This window comes from Lynx canadensis, chromosome B3 (genome assembly GCF_007474595.2).
Source record: "Lynx canadensis isolate LIC74 chromosome B3, mLynCan4.pri.v2, whole genome shotgun sequence".
NCBI lineage: Eukaryota > Metazoa > Chordata > Mammalia > Carnivora > Felidae > Lynx > Lynx canadensis.
Window position 1 is genome coordinate 46,955,918 of NC_044308.2, and position 18,054 is coordinate 46,973,971.

The window sequence follows — 18,054 nt, forward strand, 5'->3', positions numbered from 1 at the left end:
CCCCCAGGAGGGAACTAGAGCTACAGGGACAGAAATTTGTTTTTGTGACTTTAACTGTTTATTATGAACAATGTCAACCACACATAAAAGTAGTGGAAAATAAAATAATAAATCTTCATGTCTATTCATCTGGTTTCAACAATGATCAATGTTCTGGCATTCTTGTCTTACCTACTCTGTGCTTTTTGCTAGAATATTTTATTTTATTTTTAAAGTTTTAAAAAATTTATTTATTTTGAGAGAGCGTGTGCGCACAGACACACATACACACACACACAGGGTAGGGGCAGAGAGAGAGAGGGAGAGAGAGAACCCTGGCCGGATTCCACACTGTCAGTGCAGGGCTCGAACCGACCGAGATCAAGAGCCAGACGCTTAACTGACTGAGCCATACAGGCGCCCCTGCTGGAATATTTTAAAAATAAATCCCAGATATCCTTTCATTTCACCCGTAAACACTTCAAAAGTGTGAGATTGAAGGTAGAATCACCGAATTTGCGGGTTAAATGAACCTCAGGTGTCATCCTGTGTTCCTGCAGGCCAGCCCTGGGCCAGCCTTAACCCTAGAGGATGGGGCCTACACAGCATATCCTGCTATCAGCACTCTGCTTCCTTTTCTCCAGCTGCCCTCTCCTCCTACACCACATCCTTGTGATTTAGGGACTGCCATTTCCATTGACGAGCAAGGCAGTTTATGCTTAGAGAGGCTGAGGGATTTGCCCAGGGTCATCCAGGCAGTGGACGCAGACACAAGATTCTCAGCCACTTCTTTCGAACTGCAAAGCCCAGCTTGCCTGACTGCACCACGGGCTGGGCTGCTGTCCTCTCAGTTTATCCTTAAGAGGGGAGCAGTTGTGAGCACTCCCTTCGCAATGGCACACAGTGGAGGGCAGGCTCTTGTGTTTCTCCCGGTCTCTGGTAAACGGTGCTGTTGAAAAGGTGGCTTTGGGAGTGAGGTTTTAGGAAAAGCGTTAAATCTGGGAGGTAGGTTTTAGGAAGAGCATTAAATGAGTGGGAGACAGTTTTATCTTTATCTCTTCAAAGAGATCCTCAAAACACACACTATTGGGAACTCTCCTCCCCCCACGCCAGGGACCACTAGGTCTCTACTCCTGCCCTGCCTACGCTGCCATGAGCCTCATTCCCTATTGTAGCTCCTGTCCTTTGATGTCGGATAAACACAATTCATCTCTTTCATATCACTACAAAGGAGCTTCCTAATTACTTTGTTTAGACAGTCTCTTTCCCAAATATTAAACATTTGGTCTTCTCAGGCCCCTCAAGCACTTAACATCATCCAGGTTGTTGCAAAATCCACTTTTACCCAAACTGGTTGGCAGATGCTTTACTCTCCATTACCAGCCTCTCTAGGCAAATCTGGACATGTCACCCCCTACTCCCGCCCCACACACATTCTTTCCCCCATGAGGATGTGCTAGGATAGAGCCTCCCTCTGGGAGAGGGTCAGTGCAGGAGGGTTCTCAGCCTGCTGGAAACCTCTGGAGAAGCCCCAGGGAAATGGGAACGCTCTCATCACCCAAGGACTCAGGGCTGGCCTATCATTCCTGAAGAAGGCTTGTGGGAGAGGCTTTGCCCTTGGTGGTGACCGGGCCAGTACCTAGGCCAGGGCCATATGCTGGCTGGTGGAGGAACAGATGCTTCCTTGAGTGGCCTGGGTCTTTCCAGATGCCTCCTGGCTTGTACCTGGAGGTAAAATAGGACCCCTTCTCCTTCAGAAAAAAATCACTCTAATCCTGGAGCACTCTCCCCTCCACCCTGCCCCCCTTCCTTAGGTAGGGAAGTTGGCTCACATTGCTTCCTCCTTGACAGCTTTTAATATTCTCCCTTCTAATACCTCCCTCCTGGTTCTATGATCCTTCACCACCCAATGTCATGTGTACCTCCAGAGCCATGTTCCTCCATCGTCAGCCCGTCCTGCTGTCTCTCTCCATGCTGTGGCTGGTCCCTGAGCTAGGGATGTTCCTAGGGTGTCTCTCCTGTCTCATGAGCCTCACTGCTCCAGCTGAGCAGAAAACAGCCTGCTCTCCCCCTGCCAATGTGGGGATCAGGGAAGATCTCTCAGAAGGGACACTTGAGCAAAATCTTTTTCCTTCTTTCCTTCACTCCCTCCCTCCCTTCCTTCCTGCCTTCCAGTCTTTCTCCTTTCTTTCCACTTTTTATTATGAAAAATTTCAAACATCACAAAAGCAGAGAGCATAATGCAACCCCACATAACAGCTGTCAACTCAAGCCAGCCTTGTTTCATCTAAACCTCCTTACTCCACGCTACCCCTGCTCCCCACCACGGGATTACACTAGCTAATTCCAGACATTGTATCATTCCCTCGATAAACACTTCACTATGTATCTCTAAAAGACAAGGACTGTTAGAAAAAGCACCACAGTATCACATCTAAAAACATAAACCATTATTTTAATAGCATCAAGTGTCCAGCCTGTGTTCAAATTTCCCCAAGTGTCTGATAGCTTTGATGTGAAGGGGTTGATAGAGCCCACATTTTGGTATGGATGTGGGTGGTTGGTAGGGAGGGGCAGGGGATCCCCTCCATTCCTGCAATGCCTACCACTGATGGCAGGGACTCCCATTTGTTACCCTCTTGAGCTCATCACTAGCTTGCCATTGAACTCTCTTGTTCTTTCCTGGTCAAACTCAAGTGTGGCACAGCTTCTTTGTATCCCCTCCCTGGCAGTCAACACTGGCCAGAGTCCTTGTCTTTCTGTACTGACTCTACTATCTTTCCCTGGTCACACTGTCTGCAACCACCGCCCCCCCCCCCCGCCCCCGCTGGCCCCACCACCACCACCCATTTGTCTTCCCACTGTGATCTCAGCAATGGCACGTCGCTCGTATGGCTTAGATTTCAGCAATCTGACACATTGTCAAGCCTATTAAATGTGTGCCAGAGAAGAAATAATACATGTGCAAGTTCTCATTTTTTATTTGCTGCTCCCTTGGGTTGCTTTCATTTAGGGGTATTTGCAAGTGTCTATTATGTGCCATGCACCTCTGAAATTCCTCAGTTAATTCCCACAATCATGTGAGTTAGTATGATTATTATTTATCCCTATTTTACAGAAGAGGAAACTAAAGCTCTGAAAGATTGTTTAGTCAGATCTCATGGCTGCTAAGTTGTAGATCCCTCGTACCTCACATCACTTTCCCCACTACCAGGGAAGAGCCTTTTGGGCTGTCAGTCCTGGCTGGAAAGTTCTAGAAAATGCCAGTAATAGAGCAAGAGGTCTCCTGTTTCCCAGCTGCAGGAAATGGTTCTTGCAGGAAATGGTTCTTCCCCTATTTCTACTCAGGTCTCAGGGTGATTATCCAGTCCACACACCCAACCTTTCTCCTCCAGCGCAATGCAGCCGAATTTTCCTCTGCTGGCATCCTCGGTCCCCCTGGATAAGCAAGCCTAGAGCAGGTAGTTCAAAGCCTCCTGCTTAATTGTGCCTTCCTATGCATCATTAGGCAGGGAGCAAAGCAAAGCAATTAAACACACATTTTCACAGGAGACCTTTGCAGGAAGGCAATCCTTCCTCGGCACTGTTTGCGTTCATGGGCTGGCGGCCCCAGGTTTGGACCTGGGGGAGGCAGGAAGCTCTCAGGTGCTAGGACATGTTTACCTGCTTCTTGCTCTGTTTCCTGCTTCTCCCCCTCCACCCTTGGACAGAGAGAAGGACAGCGGTTCAGGGGAAAGAGTAGTTCCTTTGTGTTTTCTTTCTTTTCTTCCTGTGCCTAATTAGGAATTATGTTTGGGAATCAAGCTAATTAATCTCTGCCAGCCCAGGGTGAGATCAAGCTCCTTGCACTATCAGCGTTGATCAATAACTCATTGCCGAGAGTCTGAAAAACAGCCCTGCCCCTTTCAGCACAGGGTTTAATGAGGATGAGGTGGAATTGCCCAGGGGAGGCCTGGAATGAGTAGGTGTGGTGGCCCAGCCTGACAGAATGGAGGTGTCAGCGAAGAGGATCTTCTAGCCTGCACCTTTTGAGTGTGAGGTGGCCCCCACGAGGCAGGGCTTTCGAATGAATGCTCGAGGCCCTACAAGACAGAGGGGTTCTAGCTTCATTACTGTGCTGGTTTGAAACTTTATCCAATTTCTCTGAGCTGCGAGGGTGGTCACTGGGAGCACTCAGAGGATGGAAAAAAACCATCGTGGCGAATAGCTGGGTCATATTTCAGGTCAAGGTGGTCCCTCCAGCTTGCTGAACAGAGGCCCTGCCACAGCCTGCTCCCAGCATGGAGTTGCCACCTTGGCCCATGAAGGACCAACTGTCTAGAAAAGACTGCCTTGCAAAAAAAAAAAAAAAAAAAAAAGGCTGCTAAAGTCCAGAGAAATGGAGAAAGCAAAATACCTCATAGGGCTTCAAGGGACCCTGCCTGAGATCAGGGGAAAAGGGGTCTGTTTAGAGCTTCTAAAAAATCTGTGCTGTCCCTGGGGGTCCTCATGGCCTTAGGCGCTAGGTTAGATCTCCAGACATACAGAGAGGGACCTTGCTCCAGAGGGTAAGACAGTGTTCTGTTTCTTCCCAAGGAAACAATCAAGAAACAGAGAAGAAAAAAGTGGTAAGTAAAAAGATTGTGGAATTGAAGAAACCCAGAATGGTTTTACGACCTTTGGAAGACCTAGTCTCCATTATAACAAATACATTGATATATATATGTACAGCTGGCACCTGGCTGGCTCAGTTGGTGGAGTATGAGACTCTTGATCTTGGGGTTGTGGGTTCAAACCCCACGTTGGGTATAGAGATTACTTAAAAGTAAAATCTTCACAAAAACCAAAACAAAAAAATGAAATATATTAAAAAGGGCTCAAGTTCCACATTAAAGAGTAATTTTATTTTGCTATGCAACTTTGAGATAATTTTAATAATTATTTTTAAAACTATTTTCATTTTTGCAATTTTTTAAATCTTTTAGCTCTGTAATATTTTTTCAGGTTGTACATGTTTTCAGGGCTTGGAGGCCTGGGGCATTGTGTTTACAGTGCCCAAGGTTAAAATGGATCAGAGAGGCCGAATACTTTAGCCAGGACCCTGTCTAGTGGAGCATCGACCCTCAAGAGTGGGAAAGGAAAACTTGGTAGCATTGCAGCAGCATCCCATATCAGTTTTGGGAAAAGACTGGAGGTCTGGGCCAAAGGGAACAGAAAAACCCTTTCAGGTTGCCTTCTGGAATACATGATTCAAGAAGGAAAGAAAAAGAAGACAGGAAGGTGATTTCTAGTCCCATGAACATGCCCCATGTGCAGGGGTAAGAGCTCCTGGGCAGGGGAACTCATAGGGGACCACTCCAAAAAGATGAGGACATTGTGGCCCTTCAAACCCAGGTGACTCTGGACTACCCACTGATCCAGCAGGCAGGGACTATCTCAATGTCCTGTGAACACCAGGATACCAGACACAAGCAACCTTAGAAAGTTTGGATCCAGACTACTGGTCTGCATCACAGACCACAAAAACGGAGGAGGAATGGGATTCATCGATCTCAATAACACCACAGACTTCCAGGAGTTAAGAGTGGCAATTTTTCAAATACTGATTATCCTGTTGAGATCGCCTATGGTTCCAGTGACTGCTCTGCAATCCTCTGCATTTTGCCAGTTTGTTTTTTGAGAGTGAGCAAGTGAGTGTGAGTGGGTAGGGGCAGAGAGAGAGAGAAAGAATCCCAAGCAGGCTCCATGCTGCCAGCGCAGAGCCTCACGTGGGGCGCGATCTCATGGACTGTGAGATCATGACCTGAGCTGAAACCGAGAGTCAGACGTTTAACCGACTGAGCCACCCAGGCGCCTCTGGGTTTTGCCAGTTTTTAGGAGACAGCAATGAGATGCTGTGCAAGCTGTGGCAGGACAGCTCTAGCTCCCTTACAGGGCTAACCTGTTGGGGGAATTCGCTGTCAGCTTCCAGGTGCAGCACCTTGGCTGCAGTGTTCCTGAGGTCTGCCTCCCCAGGTAACTCCCACCAAATGACTGGCCACAACAGGGACAGAACTACATCATTTCTGCCCAACCCAACACTCCTCAACGAGCAACCTTCATGGACCCCATTAGACTGCTCAGGACTTTTTCAGGGCTACAAGGCAGCCTGATGCTCTTCCTAAGACTTCTTCCTTCTCCACACTCCCCACCCTCCACTTTCTTTTATAGATATCAGAGCTGCATCCCCGACTACTCTGGATTCCTTTCCCTGTTGTTTCCCACTGGTGCTAGCACCAATAAATCCTTCTAACTTCATGTTGGCATCTGCTTCTGGAGGATCCAAACTGACACAGCTACCAACCCACACAGTGTGACAGGGCAGCCTACTGGCTCACTCTTTTGAAATGTGATGGCTTAAAAAATGTGGCCATTAGGAGGGTGGTGAAAATAAATGTTTTTTTGGATTGCCCCCGAAAGAAAGTAGGCTGCTGCAAAGATGGGTCAACATCTCTTGGGGTTGACTTGACCACCATTTACCTCTCACAGGATGGCTAAACAGGAATCATCCTGGGAGCTGGTTTTAAGGAGAGCTACTATTTATTTAAAAAATATTTATCATTTATTGAGTACTTATTATGTGACAGGAACCATGGTAAGAGCTTCCCATACATTGTTTCATTCAATACTTACACAATTCGAATATGTGTCGCCACTTTTCAGATAAGGAAATGGAGCTAATTAGATGAGCTTGGGTTTGAACTGAGGACTGTTTGATGCCAAAAGCTAATACTCTTTCATCTTTATGCACACAAACACCTACATACACATGTACACACGATGTAAAATTTTGAGTTTCCACAAAGAAAAAAACATATGAACCAGAGGAGAGAAAAGCAACTGAGAAAAATACAGTAGAGGAAAACAAAAACAAAGCCACTGCATAAAATTGGCCTAAAAATCTATAAAGAAGAGAAAATAAAGCCAAGGAGATTTTGTAGAAGTTTTAAATGTCTGGATCTCTTACTAATTACGTGCTCTTGGAGACATACAACCCTCTGGGCCTCAGTTTTTACAAATCTATTAATGAGGCAATTGATGAGATGGTCTCTAGATGTCATTTCAGCTCTAACATTCTATATTTTCTTCTTAGATACAACTTTTTAGTTTATCATTTTGTATAAAGAGAAACCAAAGTACAATGTTTAATTGCTTTCACATATCCCACGATTAGTAAAATGATCTGTTGGGCCTCCCAAGGTGAACAGTGGACTTCACAATTAACCGAGAGAAGCAATGTGCCAGGATCCCAAGAGAGTGTGATCACAATCATAGGTATCTTACACACAGGCCATACGGAAAGTTTGTCCAAAAATGTTTGTCCATGGTTCATCTCAGGTTCTTGCTTGGCACTAAGTCCTCACGGATAGTCTCTACATATATCTGTGGTGGTGACGGGTGGATGCGGGTGTGTGGGAAAACCTAGATGAAAGCAGAGCTTTTTATCTGAAAACAGTAAATAATAACATTTTCTAATTATGACATAGGCATTTGTGAGAAAAGGGATATAAAATGTGAAAGTACTTCAAAAATTGTTAATTTGAAAAGCCTCATTTGTATGTTTTTCCATCTTTGCTTTTTTCTCAATCTGCAGAAGAGATTTTAACTACTAATCAAAGTTTGGTCAACCTCCAGGAAAAGGCTAAAAAGGCCACAATCAGTAGAGAGGGCAAGGGGAGAAATACACAAGCCAGGGCAACTACAAAGTAGATTACCAACTTGGCTCCACAAGCCTGATTCTATCCTGATGGGCCTCCCAGATAATGTTGTAAATAATGCAGATTATGAAAAGCACGGTCAGCCTGAAAAATTGTCACCACACACACAGAAAAAGCAATTATGTGAGGTGATGGATATGTTAAAACTTTACTGTGGTAATCATTTTGCAATATATGCAGGTCTCAAATCATTATATTGTCCACCTTAAACTTACACAATGCTATGTCAATTATGTGTCAACAAAGCTGGGGAGAAAAAAGCAAAGCAGTGTGGAAGGAATGAGATGGAGAAAAGAACAAAATGCATTATTCTTTGAGAGAGGAATGTAAAAAACTCACTAGTTTACTATGTTAAAAAAAAGATGGCACATTTATTGCTACATAAATGTTATATACATATTGTGTTTTCTGTTACAGTGACAGAAAAAATTTTGAACTTCTTGCTGCTGGTTGAAAAGGTTTATCAATAATACCTTGAATTTGACACAGGATACAAATCTGCAATAAACCAACAATGGAAACTGGAGAACAAGATGAGAAGCAATTCATCTCGGACAATTAGCTCTTACAATACTCCATAGGTACTACACGGTATGCTAGAATCCTACTATGGTCTTAAAATGCTATTGTAAATTTCTGATATTAATGAACAGGTTATGGTAAATAACCCTACATTTTTACTACCTAATATAATAAAATAAAGTAAGAAACTTTTTACTGAAAACTTTTCGATTTCAAAAATCTAGAAAGAGTAATATTTAGAATTCAAGAAATTTTCTTACAAGATTATTGTATAAAAGACTAGCTACAGTGAAAAATAAGCCAAATGTTTTTTTCTTTCTATTTTATGAAGGAAAGCTTCTGGGCATACTGCAAAGTCTAATATAGCGAAAAAGACAACAAGCTCTGAAGAAAAAAAGGCCAGGCAGTGGCGTATGTTCACTCACACATCATAAGCAACGACTTCTGTTTAGCTGATTAACACTGAAATGAAGAACAAGGCCACAGATAGAGTCTGATGTAATTGGAGAATATATGCAAATTAAAGTAACCAAAAAGTCCACTAAGTTCACAAAAGACCGATTTGTTAGGAATCATCCTGATTGGAGGATCTGAAGTCCTGTCTTAATTGTTTTTGTTCTTTCAAATTAACAGAAATCTTTGAGTTACATAGTGATTTGGGTCCTTTCTTCTGTGTGCTGACTGCCTTTGTTGATATTGGCCATAAGGAATTATTAAGCCAAGACAACCTTGTTTAGCATGTTTTTCTCTCCCAGGGCTGTTGTGGTGGAAGACAGATTTCATGGAAGTTCAAAGTGATTATGATATCTTAAAAAACAACTCTGAAGGATTAGAAACAGAGGGGTGCCTTAATGTACTGTGCTAAGATGGACCGACAAGCACTGGTTTACTGCTAATCTGGCTCATCTTCTTGGGACAGGGGCAGATGGTTTGCGGTTGATTAAATCACCCACTGAATTCCTCCCCATTGACCAGCCATCCAAGTGACAGAGAAATAAAGGCGAGGATAAGGAAACACGGGTGACCATTGCTCTTGTATTCCATTAGGTAATTAGCCTCAGAGTGCTGTGTTCATTTATCACACTACCTGCCTCGGTGACTACTGGGTTTTGTTACAGTCACCATAATCACAGCCTGAAAATCTTCTTTGTATTTTAAATCCATTTTGTGCTTACTTACAGCTAACACTTTACAAGTACTATATGTAGTACTTACTGCTTGGAAAACAAAGCAATTTCTAAGTAGATTCTTCCCTTGTAATTTACACTCTTGCTATTACAAGCTTTACTATGAAACCTAGAAGCTTGAAAAGTCTTGGTTATTATTAGAAATAAAGCAATGTTTATTTTGGGGAAAATCTAGGGGACAAAATTTCCCCCTTTAAAATCTTAGCTAGGGTATGGTCACAGATGGTCTCTGTTGATTTTTGTAAGGTAAATATGCAAAGCACATAGGGCTACATGAGGATTCTGGATTGTGATCATTAACTATTCAGATTCAGAGACCAAATATAACACCCACAAAGAGAAAATAAAAATGAATGAAAAAATGAGAGTGAGAGAAATGCTATACCAAGTAATATTTTCCTATTTCATGGAAAACACTATTCATATGGCAAAAGGATAGGAGAGGGCAAACAAAAGACTTTTCCCTTCCTTTTTAAGACACTAATAGGTATGCCGGGAATGCTAAGGGCCAATGGTTGTCACTGCTTTGTTCTGCACGTGAACAGCTTTAACGAATGCTGGCATCAGCTGAGTATAGATCAGCTTTCCACATTAACTTTTTCCCTTTATATGTAGACCTTACAGTTCCATAACAATAAATAAAATTTGTAGTTACAATGCATTTGTCAATTCAGTTTAGGCACAAGGCAACTTCCACGGTGAGTGGAGAGAACGAGACAGTCTCTGATTGTGCAGAAGCGACACACTGCTTGCAACAAAATGACATGCTGCAAACATTTCATGGGCTGACGTTCTATCTGATGAGCTTCCTATCTTCACTTCTGATGGAAGTGTTGACCAGTTGCTTTGATCGTAGGATTACATTTGAGTTTCTTGCTTCAAGTGTTTTGTTTTTTCTTCTCCCTCCTAACAGGTTTGTGTCTTCAGATAATCTGAGTTGTCCAAGTCCTTATGAGGAGAGGTCACCTTCTATCTAGCCTACTGATAACTCTGGAACTGTGGCAGGGAGAGCCAAAAGAAAGAACAGAACCAATTAGGATATCACTGTTAAAAATAAATACCTCCCCAGAAAAAAACAAATCGATATTGATATTTCTCATTTATACCAGGTTTATTCTAAATTAGCAGTCTGCTCAATGACTTATAAAAGAGTTTCAGAATTGCTTTTAAGGTGTAATTGAAATGGTGTGGTAAGATTTTTAAAGGAGATCACGTGATTACAGCAATCACAAGATACAGGATTATACGACAGCAGGGGCAATTATGCAAACTTTTATTTTGAATGGTATGCAACACTCAAGTTGGCAATACCTGAGCTCTGAGATTCTACTCGTTCATTTCTCAGTGGAGAGACAATGTGAAAGCATCCCTTTACTGATACATCCAGTCCACCATACTGTGTTCATAGTTTATACATCTTCTCTAAGCAGCAAGTTTCTGAAGTTAGGACCATTTGGTATTTGTTTTCACATTGGTCCCTATTCCCAGTCCATTAGAAGATCCTCAATAAATGTTCAATGAGTGAATGAATTATTAAACTTTACTAGTATTAGTACAAATTTTTTACACACTTATAGTCTCAATACACATAGTTGTTAACACTGAAATTTTCCATGTTAGTCATTTTTGATGACAATAATCTTACCAAGAATCACACCTTTCACATCTTTATTAAACTAACCACAGTACTGTTTCCTAATAGAGTTATGCTCTTAGAAATGGATAACTGAGATATTCAAAGCTACTTGGCTTTATATTATGTGGTGGCAAAATCTGTGCTTTTAGGGTCAGTCACCCCAAGGCCATTTATCAGCCATTTTTGTTTTAGCAGTCATTTTCCTGCTGGCCAGTCTTTTGCTGGTTTTAATCTGTTACTCAGTTCTATAAAGAACTGAATGTTATCAGGTGAAACCAGATAACCACCTTTATGAAATTAGCAACTTTTAAAACATATGTTAAGATAATAAACACTAACTTATAAAATGTTATGGAACAAAATTCATTTACTGCATTTCTTATAATCCTGAAACTTTTTTTTTTTTTTAAAGGATTCTTGATCTCTTTTTGACAGGTAAGAATGCTCAGGTTTAATTTTACCCTAAGTGTGGGAATTTCCTCATTCTAGAGATAAGGGTAGAGACATGAAAGCAGTAGGAGATATAGAAAAGTCATAAAAGAAAAGGAAGTAAACAGGGGAAGAGATGTGAAGTAGGGAGACAGACCTGAAGGAGAAAGAGCTGGAGAGGGATGAGAAAGGAGAGTAAGAGGAAACAGGTACAACTAGAGAGAGACACAGGCTTTGTGATAAATCTGACAGCTCGATAAATCTGACAGCTCTTTTCACAGCCTGGTGGCTACCTGGGACCTGAGCATCTCAAATTACCTTTCATCACTTTTCTTTAAAATGAACTGACAATTTAGAAAGTCACTTTTGCATTGAGGAACAATGGCGTGTTTTTATTTTAAAACTTTAAAGTCTATTTTCTCATGATATTCTACATTTCCCACAAAATATTAAACATAGCTTGTGTTAAGGATCTGTAAGCTAACTAGCTCTTGCTTGAAGTCTCTCTTTGATATGCATAATTAGGTTGCTGGATATTTTTTGTGGGGGAGGTGGTTTTGGTTTTCTCCAGTGTGCTAGTGTTATAATTATAAATGACAAATAATTACATTAACTTTTTTTCCTTTTGTCCCCGAATGAAATCTTTAGTATTGGTCTAGTTTGATCTCAGGAAGGATACATGTAGAGGTGGTAGGAACCAAATTCTTCAGGACAAGGTGAACTGAGTAATGTTTGTAGTTTACAAAATATGCTATCAAATTCTACACTTTCAGCTCAAAATGAGATAGGCGCAAAGCTGACCAAATGAAAGTGCACTTCATATTTTTTTGTGCTCCACACCTCCCTCCCATCCACTCAGCTTTACCTTACTGCTTTTAATATGTTGATGAAACTGGGAAAAGAACTACACCCTGCTGCAAGCAGATTATATGAATGAAGTTCCCAGATGTATTCCTAATCCATGCTGCCAGTTAAAGTGCTAGTGTCCCAAATATTTAATTATAATCTATATTAGTTTCTGCCACCTAAATAATAACTACAACTTAGATTATTATAGATCATGTACCTGTATATAGTTAAGAAAAAAGATGATTCACATTAACTACTTGGGCAAAAACTTCTATTACCTTTGTCATTTTGTTAAACAAAAAAATCATACAGAAGCGAATTGTGTTTACTCCATGAATAGAAAGATAAAAGAACAGCTTTTCAACATGTAAAATTCCACAGAGAAGGGCACTGTGGTTCTATCATATGTAATACCTTTATGTTCACTAGATTCCAAAAGGTATAATTAATAGCCTTACAAGGGAAGAAAGATGCATATTACAAACTTGCATTGTCGTTCCAAATGGAAGCAAACAGTGCCTCTTTTGTGTATAAAGATTTCATGATAAGAAGAGGTAGGTGGATTAACAAAAAACTGGTTGATGATCACAGTCAAGTATTTTTGAGTAGAGAAATGAGGAGTATGAGCGGCAGCAAAAGTATCTGACAGATGAGTCACTGCACTGTTTTCTTCTTGGATCAGAATAATACTCATGTGAGAGTGTACACATGATGATCCAGAGCAGGAGAACCCAAAATTCTTCATAAATCACAGGATACTATCACACTGAACAGTAATTTGATATTAAAGGACACTGGCTTTCTAAGTATGGTGATACCACAGAAAAGAAACTGTTGGGATTTCAAATTACATGTGACCTTTAGCATTACCATTGCCACCAGAGAATTCTGTTCAAAGGTTCTAACTCAGTTTAAGATGAATCAGGTAAATTCTTGTTTCTTTTCATACTCGTACTTACCTGGCTGATGTTTACATATGACCCATAGGGTTGGTAGTTTCACTAAGCCCAGGATGGGTTCCTGGCAGTGTGGTTGGCGGCTCTGCCGATACGGCAGAAACTTTTTCTTCTTCCCTTCTCTTAAGGCAGGCTGCTTTGGGGTTAAGGTTCCTCTCTGAAACAGGGGAAAATAATTTTTATCATTATAGTCATTAGTTATGAATCAGGGACTCTTAGGTCTTAAACTGAACAAATTGCTCTTCTATTTTCTTTCTGTGGATATTACCTCTCTGTAACTTCATTTCCACACTGAATAACATCACACAAAGGCAACAACGATGTGCTCCCACAAACGCCCGGATTACATGAACCTCCAGGCTTAAGCTTTTTAGTATTTGGTGTTTTCTCCTTTTCTACTTATGCTTTAGTCTTCAAGTGTTTGATTTCATCTACATCAACCTCCAGAGGCAGTTCTTTTATTGCTTCAAACATTTTGGCAAGTGCTGATGTTAGTCTACAAAGTCTCCTCACTATCCTGCTAAGACATGGTACATGGGATTGATATAGATGCTGACATTCTCCATGTACCTGGAGAGAGACATCTATGCTTTACCTAGACTTTTATCAGTTCAGAAAATGATGAAATAGATACCCTCAGCCAATCTTCTATAAAAAATGTGCCAACTCCTCTAGGGAAAGAGGTAGCTGGTACATATCTCGTGCTTACATATATATATATATATATATATATATATATATATATATATAATGATTGGTTTTTTCTATAGCTAGAGGTGTGGTTAAAAGGGTGATAAAAACCTTCTCTACTGCTTTGTATATAAGATAGCAGAGACAACTAGACGGAACTTTTGAAGTGGGCATTTTTAAAAGTAGTGGGTCTTACTATGCAAAATAAAAGGAAAGAAAATCCATTGCACTGGAGACCTACTGGATCAAAATCCATGTGAGAATTACTTATCATGTTATATTTTCTTTAGATGACTTTTAAGCACAAGATATCCAACTCATAACAGCTTCTGGTTTTTTGTTTCTGATAATAACATAAAGTGTAAGTGAAAAGTTGTTTTATATATTTTTATAAACTGACTAAAAATGTCCTAATTAATGTAATATAAAAGGATCACTTAGTCTGCAATGAAGGGGCACCTGGCTGGCTCAATGGTGGAACATGTAACTCTAGATCTTGGGGTTATGGTTTTGAGCCCCACACTGGGTGTGGAGATCACTTAAAAGTAATCTTTGGAAGGGGGGTTGTGCCTGGTTGGTTCAGTCGGTTAAGTGTCCGACTCTTGGTTTCAGCTCAGGTCATGATCTCACTGTTTCTGAGTTTGAGCTGCATGTTGGGCTCTGGCTGACAACATGGAGCCTGCTTGTGATTCTCTCTCCCTCTCTCTATAAGCCCCCTCCCCTGCTCTCTCTCTCTCTCTCTCTCACTCACACACTTTCTCTCTCTCTCTCTCAAAATAATAAACTTAAAAAAAAATCTTAGGGCATCTGGCTGGTTCAGTCGGTAGACTATGCGACTCTTGATTTCAAGGTTGTCAGTTTGAGCCCCATGTTGGGTGTGGAGAAGACCGAAATATAAAATGTTAAAAAAAAAAAATCTTAAAAAAACTTGTTTATAATGAAAACAGTATTTATTATGCTAAATCTAGTTAACTCTACTGACTGTTACTCATACGTAATGATAAAATTTCGTCTTAGAGTTCTCACTTTCTCAGCTCCTGCATTTAGGAAAAGACATGAAGCCTATAAAATGAGGAAGATCAATGAAGAAAGAAAGGTACACACTTATTAGGATAAGTAGTAAAATAAAAAGGCATGTTAATCATTATGTAAAAATATCAGGAACTGCTTTCTTAACAAGTAATTGTGCACCTCTAACTAATAAGAATAGTTTTTAAAAAATTTTTTTAACATTTATTTATTTTTGAGAGACAGAGACAGAGCACAAGCAGGGGAGGGGCAGCGAGGGAAACAAAGAATATAAAGCAGGATCCAGGCTCTGAGCTGTCAGCACAGAGTCCAATGCAGGGCTCGAACTCACAAACAGTGAGATCATGTACTGAGCCAAAGCCAGATGCTTAACAAACGAAGCCACTCAGGCACCCCAAGATTTTTGTTTTTTATTAAGTGTCACATCCCTTTACCAGGCAGGCAGCAGTCTAATGACTAAAGAGACCAAAAAGAGGGCATAAATTAACATGTTAAATCCAAAGAGGAGAAAGCGAGAACTGAAAGTTTTCCAATTGAAACAGGTTCACATTTTTCTCATAAGAAGGCTCACATTGCTCTTATAATAAAACATTGCTGTTAGCTAACTATGACCTTGTGTCACATGAGGATCTAGCAGGCATGATCAGAATAGCTAGAAAGGACCAGAAGCAAAAACTCAAGTTAGGCAAGATCCTGTAAGCCAGTTAGTCAAAGAACACTAAGGGCTGGAAGAACCAAGAAAATACTACAGTAAGCTCTAGAAAATGTGAAGTTTGATCCAAAAAAGGCAAATGCTAGTGTTTTTTAATACTTTCTGGTATGTGAGAGCAGCCCATAGCAAATATATTAAGTAGCCAGAAGGCCTGATGTACAGGTGAGTAGAAGAAAGACATTACCTGCAGGGCTTGAGAAGTGATGGTCTCTCTCACATTTCATTAATTATAAGAGAGCCAACCTACCCAAAGCTCAAATTTTGGCTAACTCCATAGTCACTTCTTACATTATTATGATTAAGTAAATATTTCTTATAATAACTATGTGGACAAACACACAAGTCAAGAATTTTACATTGTTTCCTTGCTCATATGACTTTTTGCTTTTCCTCTAGTTAATAGTTGCCTTACTTTTCATTTGCTAGTAATACTAATTTTGTCCTCATACCCATGCTCCAACAGATCTAACAAATGCCTGTCAACATTTTTTTTTTATCTTAAAACCTCAAAGACACCATCGTATCATCTATTAATTCCATCTTCTTTCCCTGGAAAACTTTCTTCTGCAGTTAACCATCTTCTATTTTCAATGTGGACTAATAGGCACCTTGATTTTCTAGGCCTAGCAGATCTTGTCATGAGATTTCCTTTTGATGCTCACTTGTGCTGGAATCTTTGTTTCCTGGCTCCCATGCCTTTGTCTTTATTGGTTACCTACAGCATAGGTTCCAGAAGCTTTCTGAGAACATGCACATGGGAGGTAAAATTTTAAAGCCTTTGCATATCTGAAATATCTTTATTCTGTTCTTCACTCTTTGATTAATGGTTTGACTACACACAGAATTCTAGATTGAAAATTATTTCTCTTCAGAGAAATACACTGCTACACTATCTCCTGTAACCCAGCATTATTTGTCCAGAATTCTGTTAATATTTTGACTCACAGGGATACAACTTTTCCATAGCAGACAGACCTGCAGTTAATCTTCCTGTTTTCAGGTAATGCTTGACTTCTGCCTTTTCCAAAGAATAGAGCCTTTCAGGGGCTAGGAGCTTTGTGGAACAAAATTATCTGCTTCTTGTTGGTATATCCCTCCCTGCTCCACTTAATTTCTTCCTTCTAAATAAGTCAATTACCACTACTTTGTCTACTTTCCATCATATATACATATTTTGCTCTCTCATTTGCCATGCTTTCTTCTCTCCCATCTATCCTTGTGGACTAATTTTATTTTTATTCATTTCAGTGCAGATTTAGTAAGGAGTATTACCAATGAATATGCTAAGACTATGAATATGCTATTATCAAATCATTTCAACTAAATTAAAATATCCTGAGGGGAGGGTCTGGAAATTTGTTTGGGAAAAGGAAAAGCTTCAGGTGATTCTGGGACCAGTCAGATTTGGGAACCATTGTCCTTGCTCACTTATCTTCAAACGTCCTAAGACACCAGGAAACTAAAATCCTAATAGTTCTATTGTCCGCAAATTATCACTGGAAGGGAAGTAAGCTGACTGAGTAGACCTGTGAAAGAATCTGAGGAGGAAATGTCTGACCATTAATCTAATCATTAGTAAAGCTGAAAGTACAAACTTGAAAGTAATATGTAAAATCTATTGATCAGCAAAATTGTAATGTTAACATTATACTGGTCATAATGGAAAGGCCTAAATTGGCAATGGCAGGGACCAGATGGAATTTGGTATGTGAGGTACCAAGGCAAAAAAAATGCTTTGACAAAATCTGAGGCTTGGAAGGGAAGCCACTCCTCCTGCTCTTCTCCAGAATACACTGCTGATTGCCCTCCTGATATATATAGCCACTTGTCCAGGGAAGACAGGTTGTAGATAGCCAGATACAGTCTTGAAGCACTATCCCAAGGCAGAAGGTGAGCACAAGACTCCAGAGAATGTCCAAAGTAGTCATGTAAACAAAATGTGTACCTTTCTAGAAATTGCTGGGCCCAGTGACCAGTGGGTGAAACCCTTGCAGGGATAAAGAGGCTGCCAAAAATAAACAGGTTACCAAAATAACTCACAACTGCTAGAGATAAAGTCCAGAGAAGGACAGTGGCTATACTAAACTCTAAAGGTGCTGCCATAGCAAAGCGCAGGTATATGGGCTGCATGAAGGGTTCTAAATCCTGTTTGACAGACAGACATCAGAGTGCCTTTCAAGAAGGATCTTGCATGGATCCCAAGGCTTTTACATTAAAGCTGTAAAATAAAAGCTCTGGGCTCTGAAGCCCAGAGTGTAAGAGTGGGAGGAAGGTGGTAGGCTTTTATGAATAGGAAAGTAGCCCCTAATGAGGTTATATTTCAGTGTAT

General features: G+C 40.7%; 1 protein-coding gene across 9 annotated transcripts in view; it reads right to left on the bottom strand.

Moving 5' to 3' along the window:
• Nucleotides 1-6,540: 6,540 nt before the first annotated feature.
• The window catches only part of TCF12 (transcription factor 12), a 397,584-nt gene continuing 386,070 nt past the window's right edge, over nucleotides 6,541-18,054 (bottom strand). For 8 of the 9 annotated variants that reach the window (XM_032593633.1, XM_030318100.1, XM_030318099.1 and 5 more), the window contains 2 exons: nucleotides 13,298-13,451; nucleotides 8,058-10,420 (listed from right to left, as the gene is read on the bottom strand). In XM_032593633.1, the coding sequence (XP_032449524.1) occupies nucleotides 13,309-13,451 (143 nt within the window). In that variant the 3' untranslated portion in view covers nucleotides 8,058-10,420; nucleotides 13,298-13,308. Of the gene's footprint in view, nucleotides 10,421-13,297; nucleotides 13,452-18,054 lie in introns of all 9 variants that reach the window. The other variant, XM_030318105.2, reaches the window with a different exon arrangement.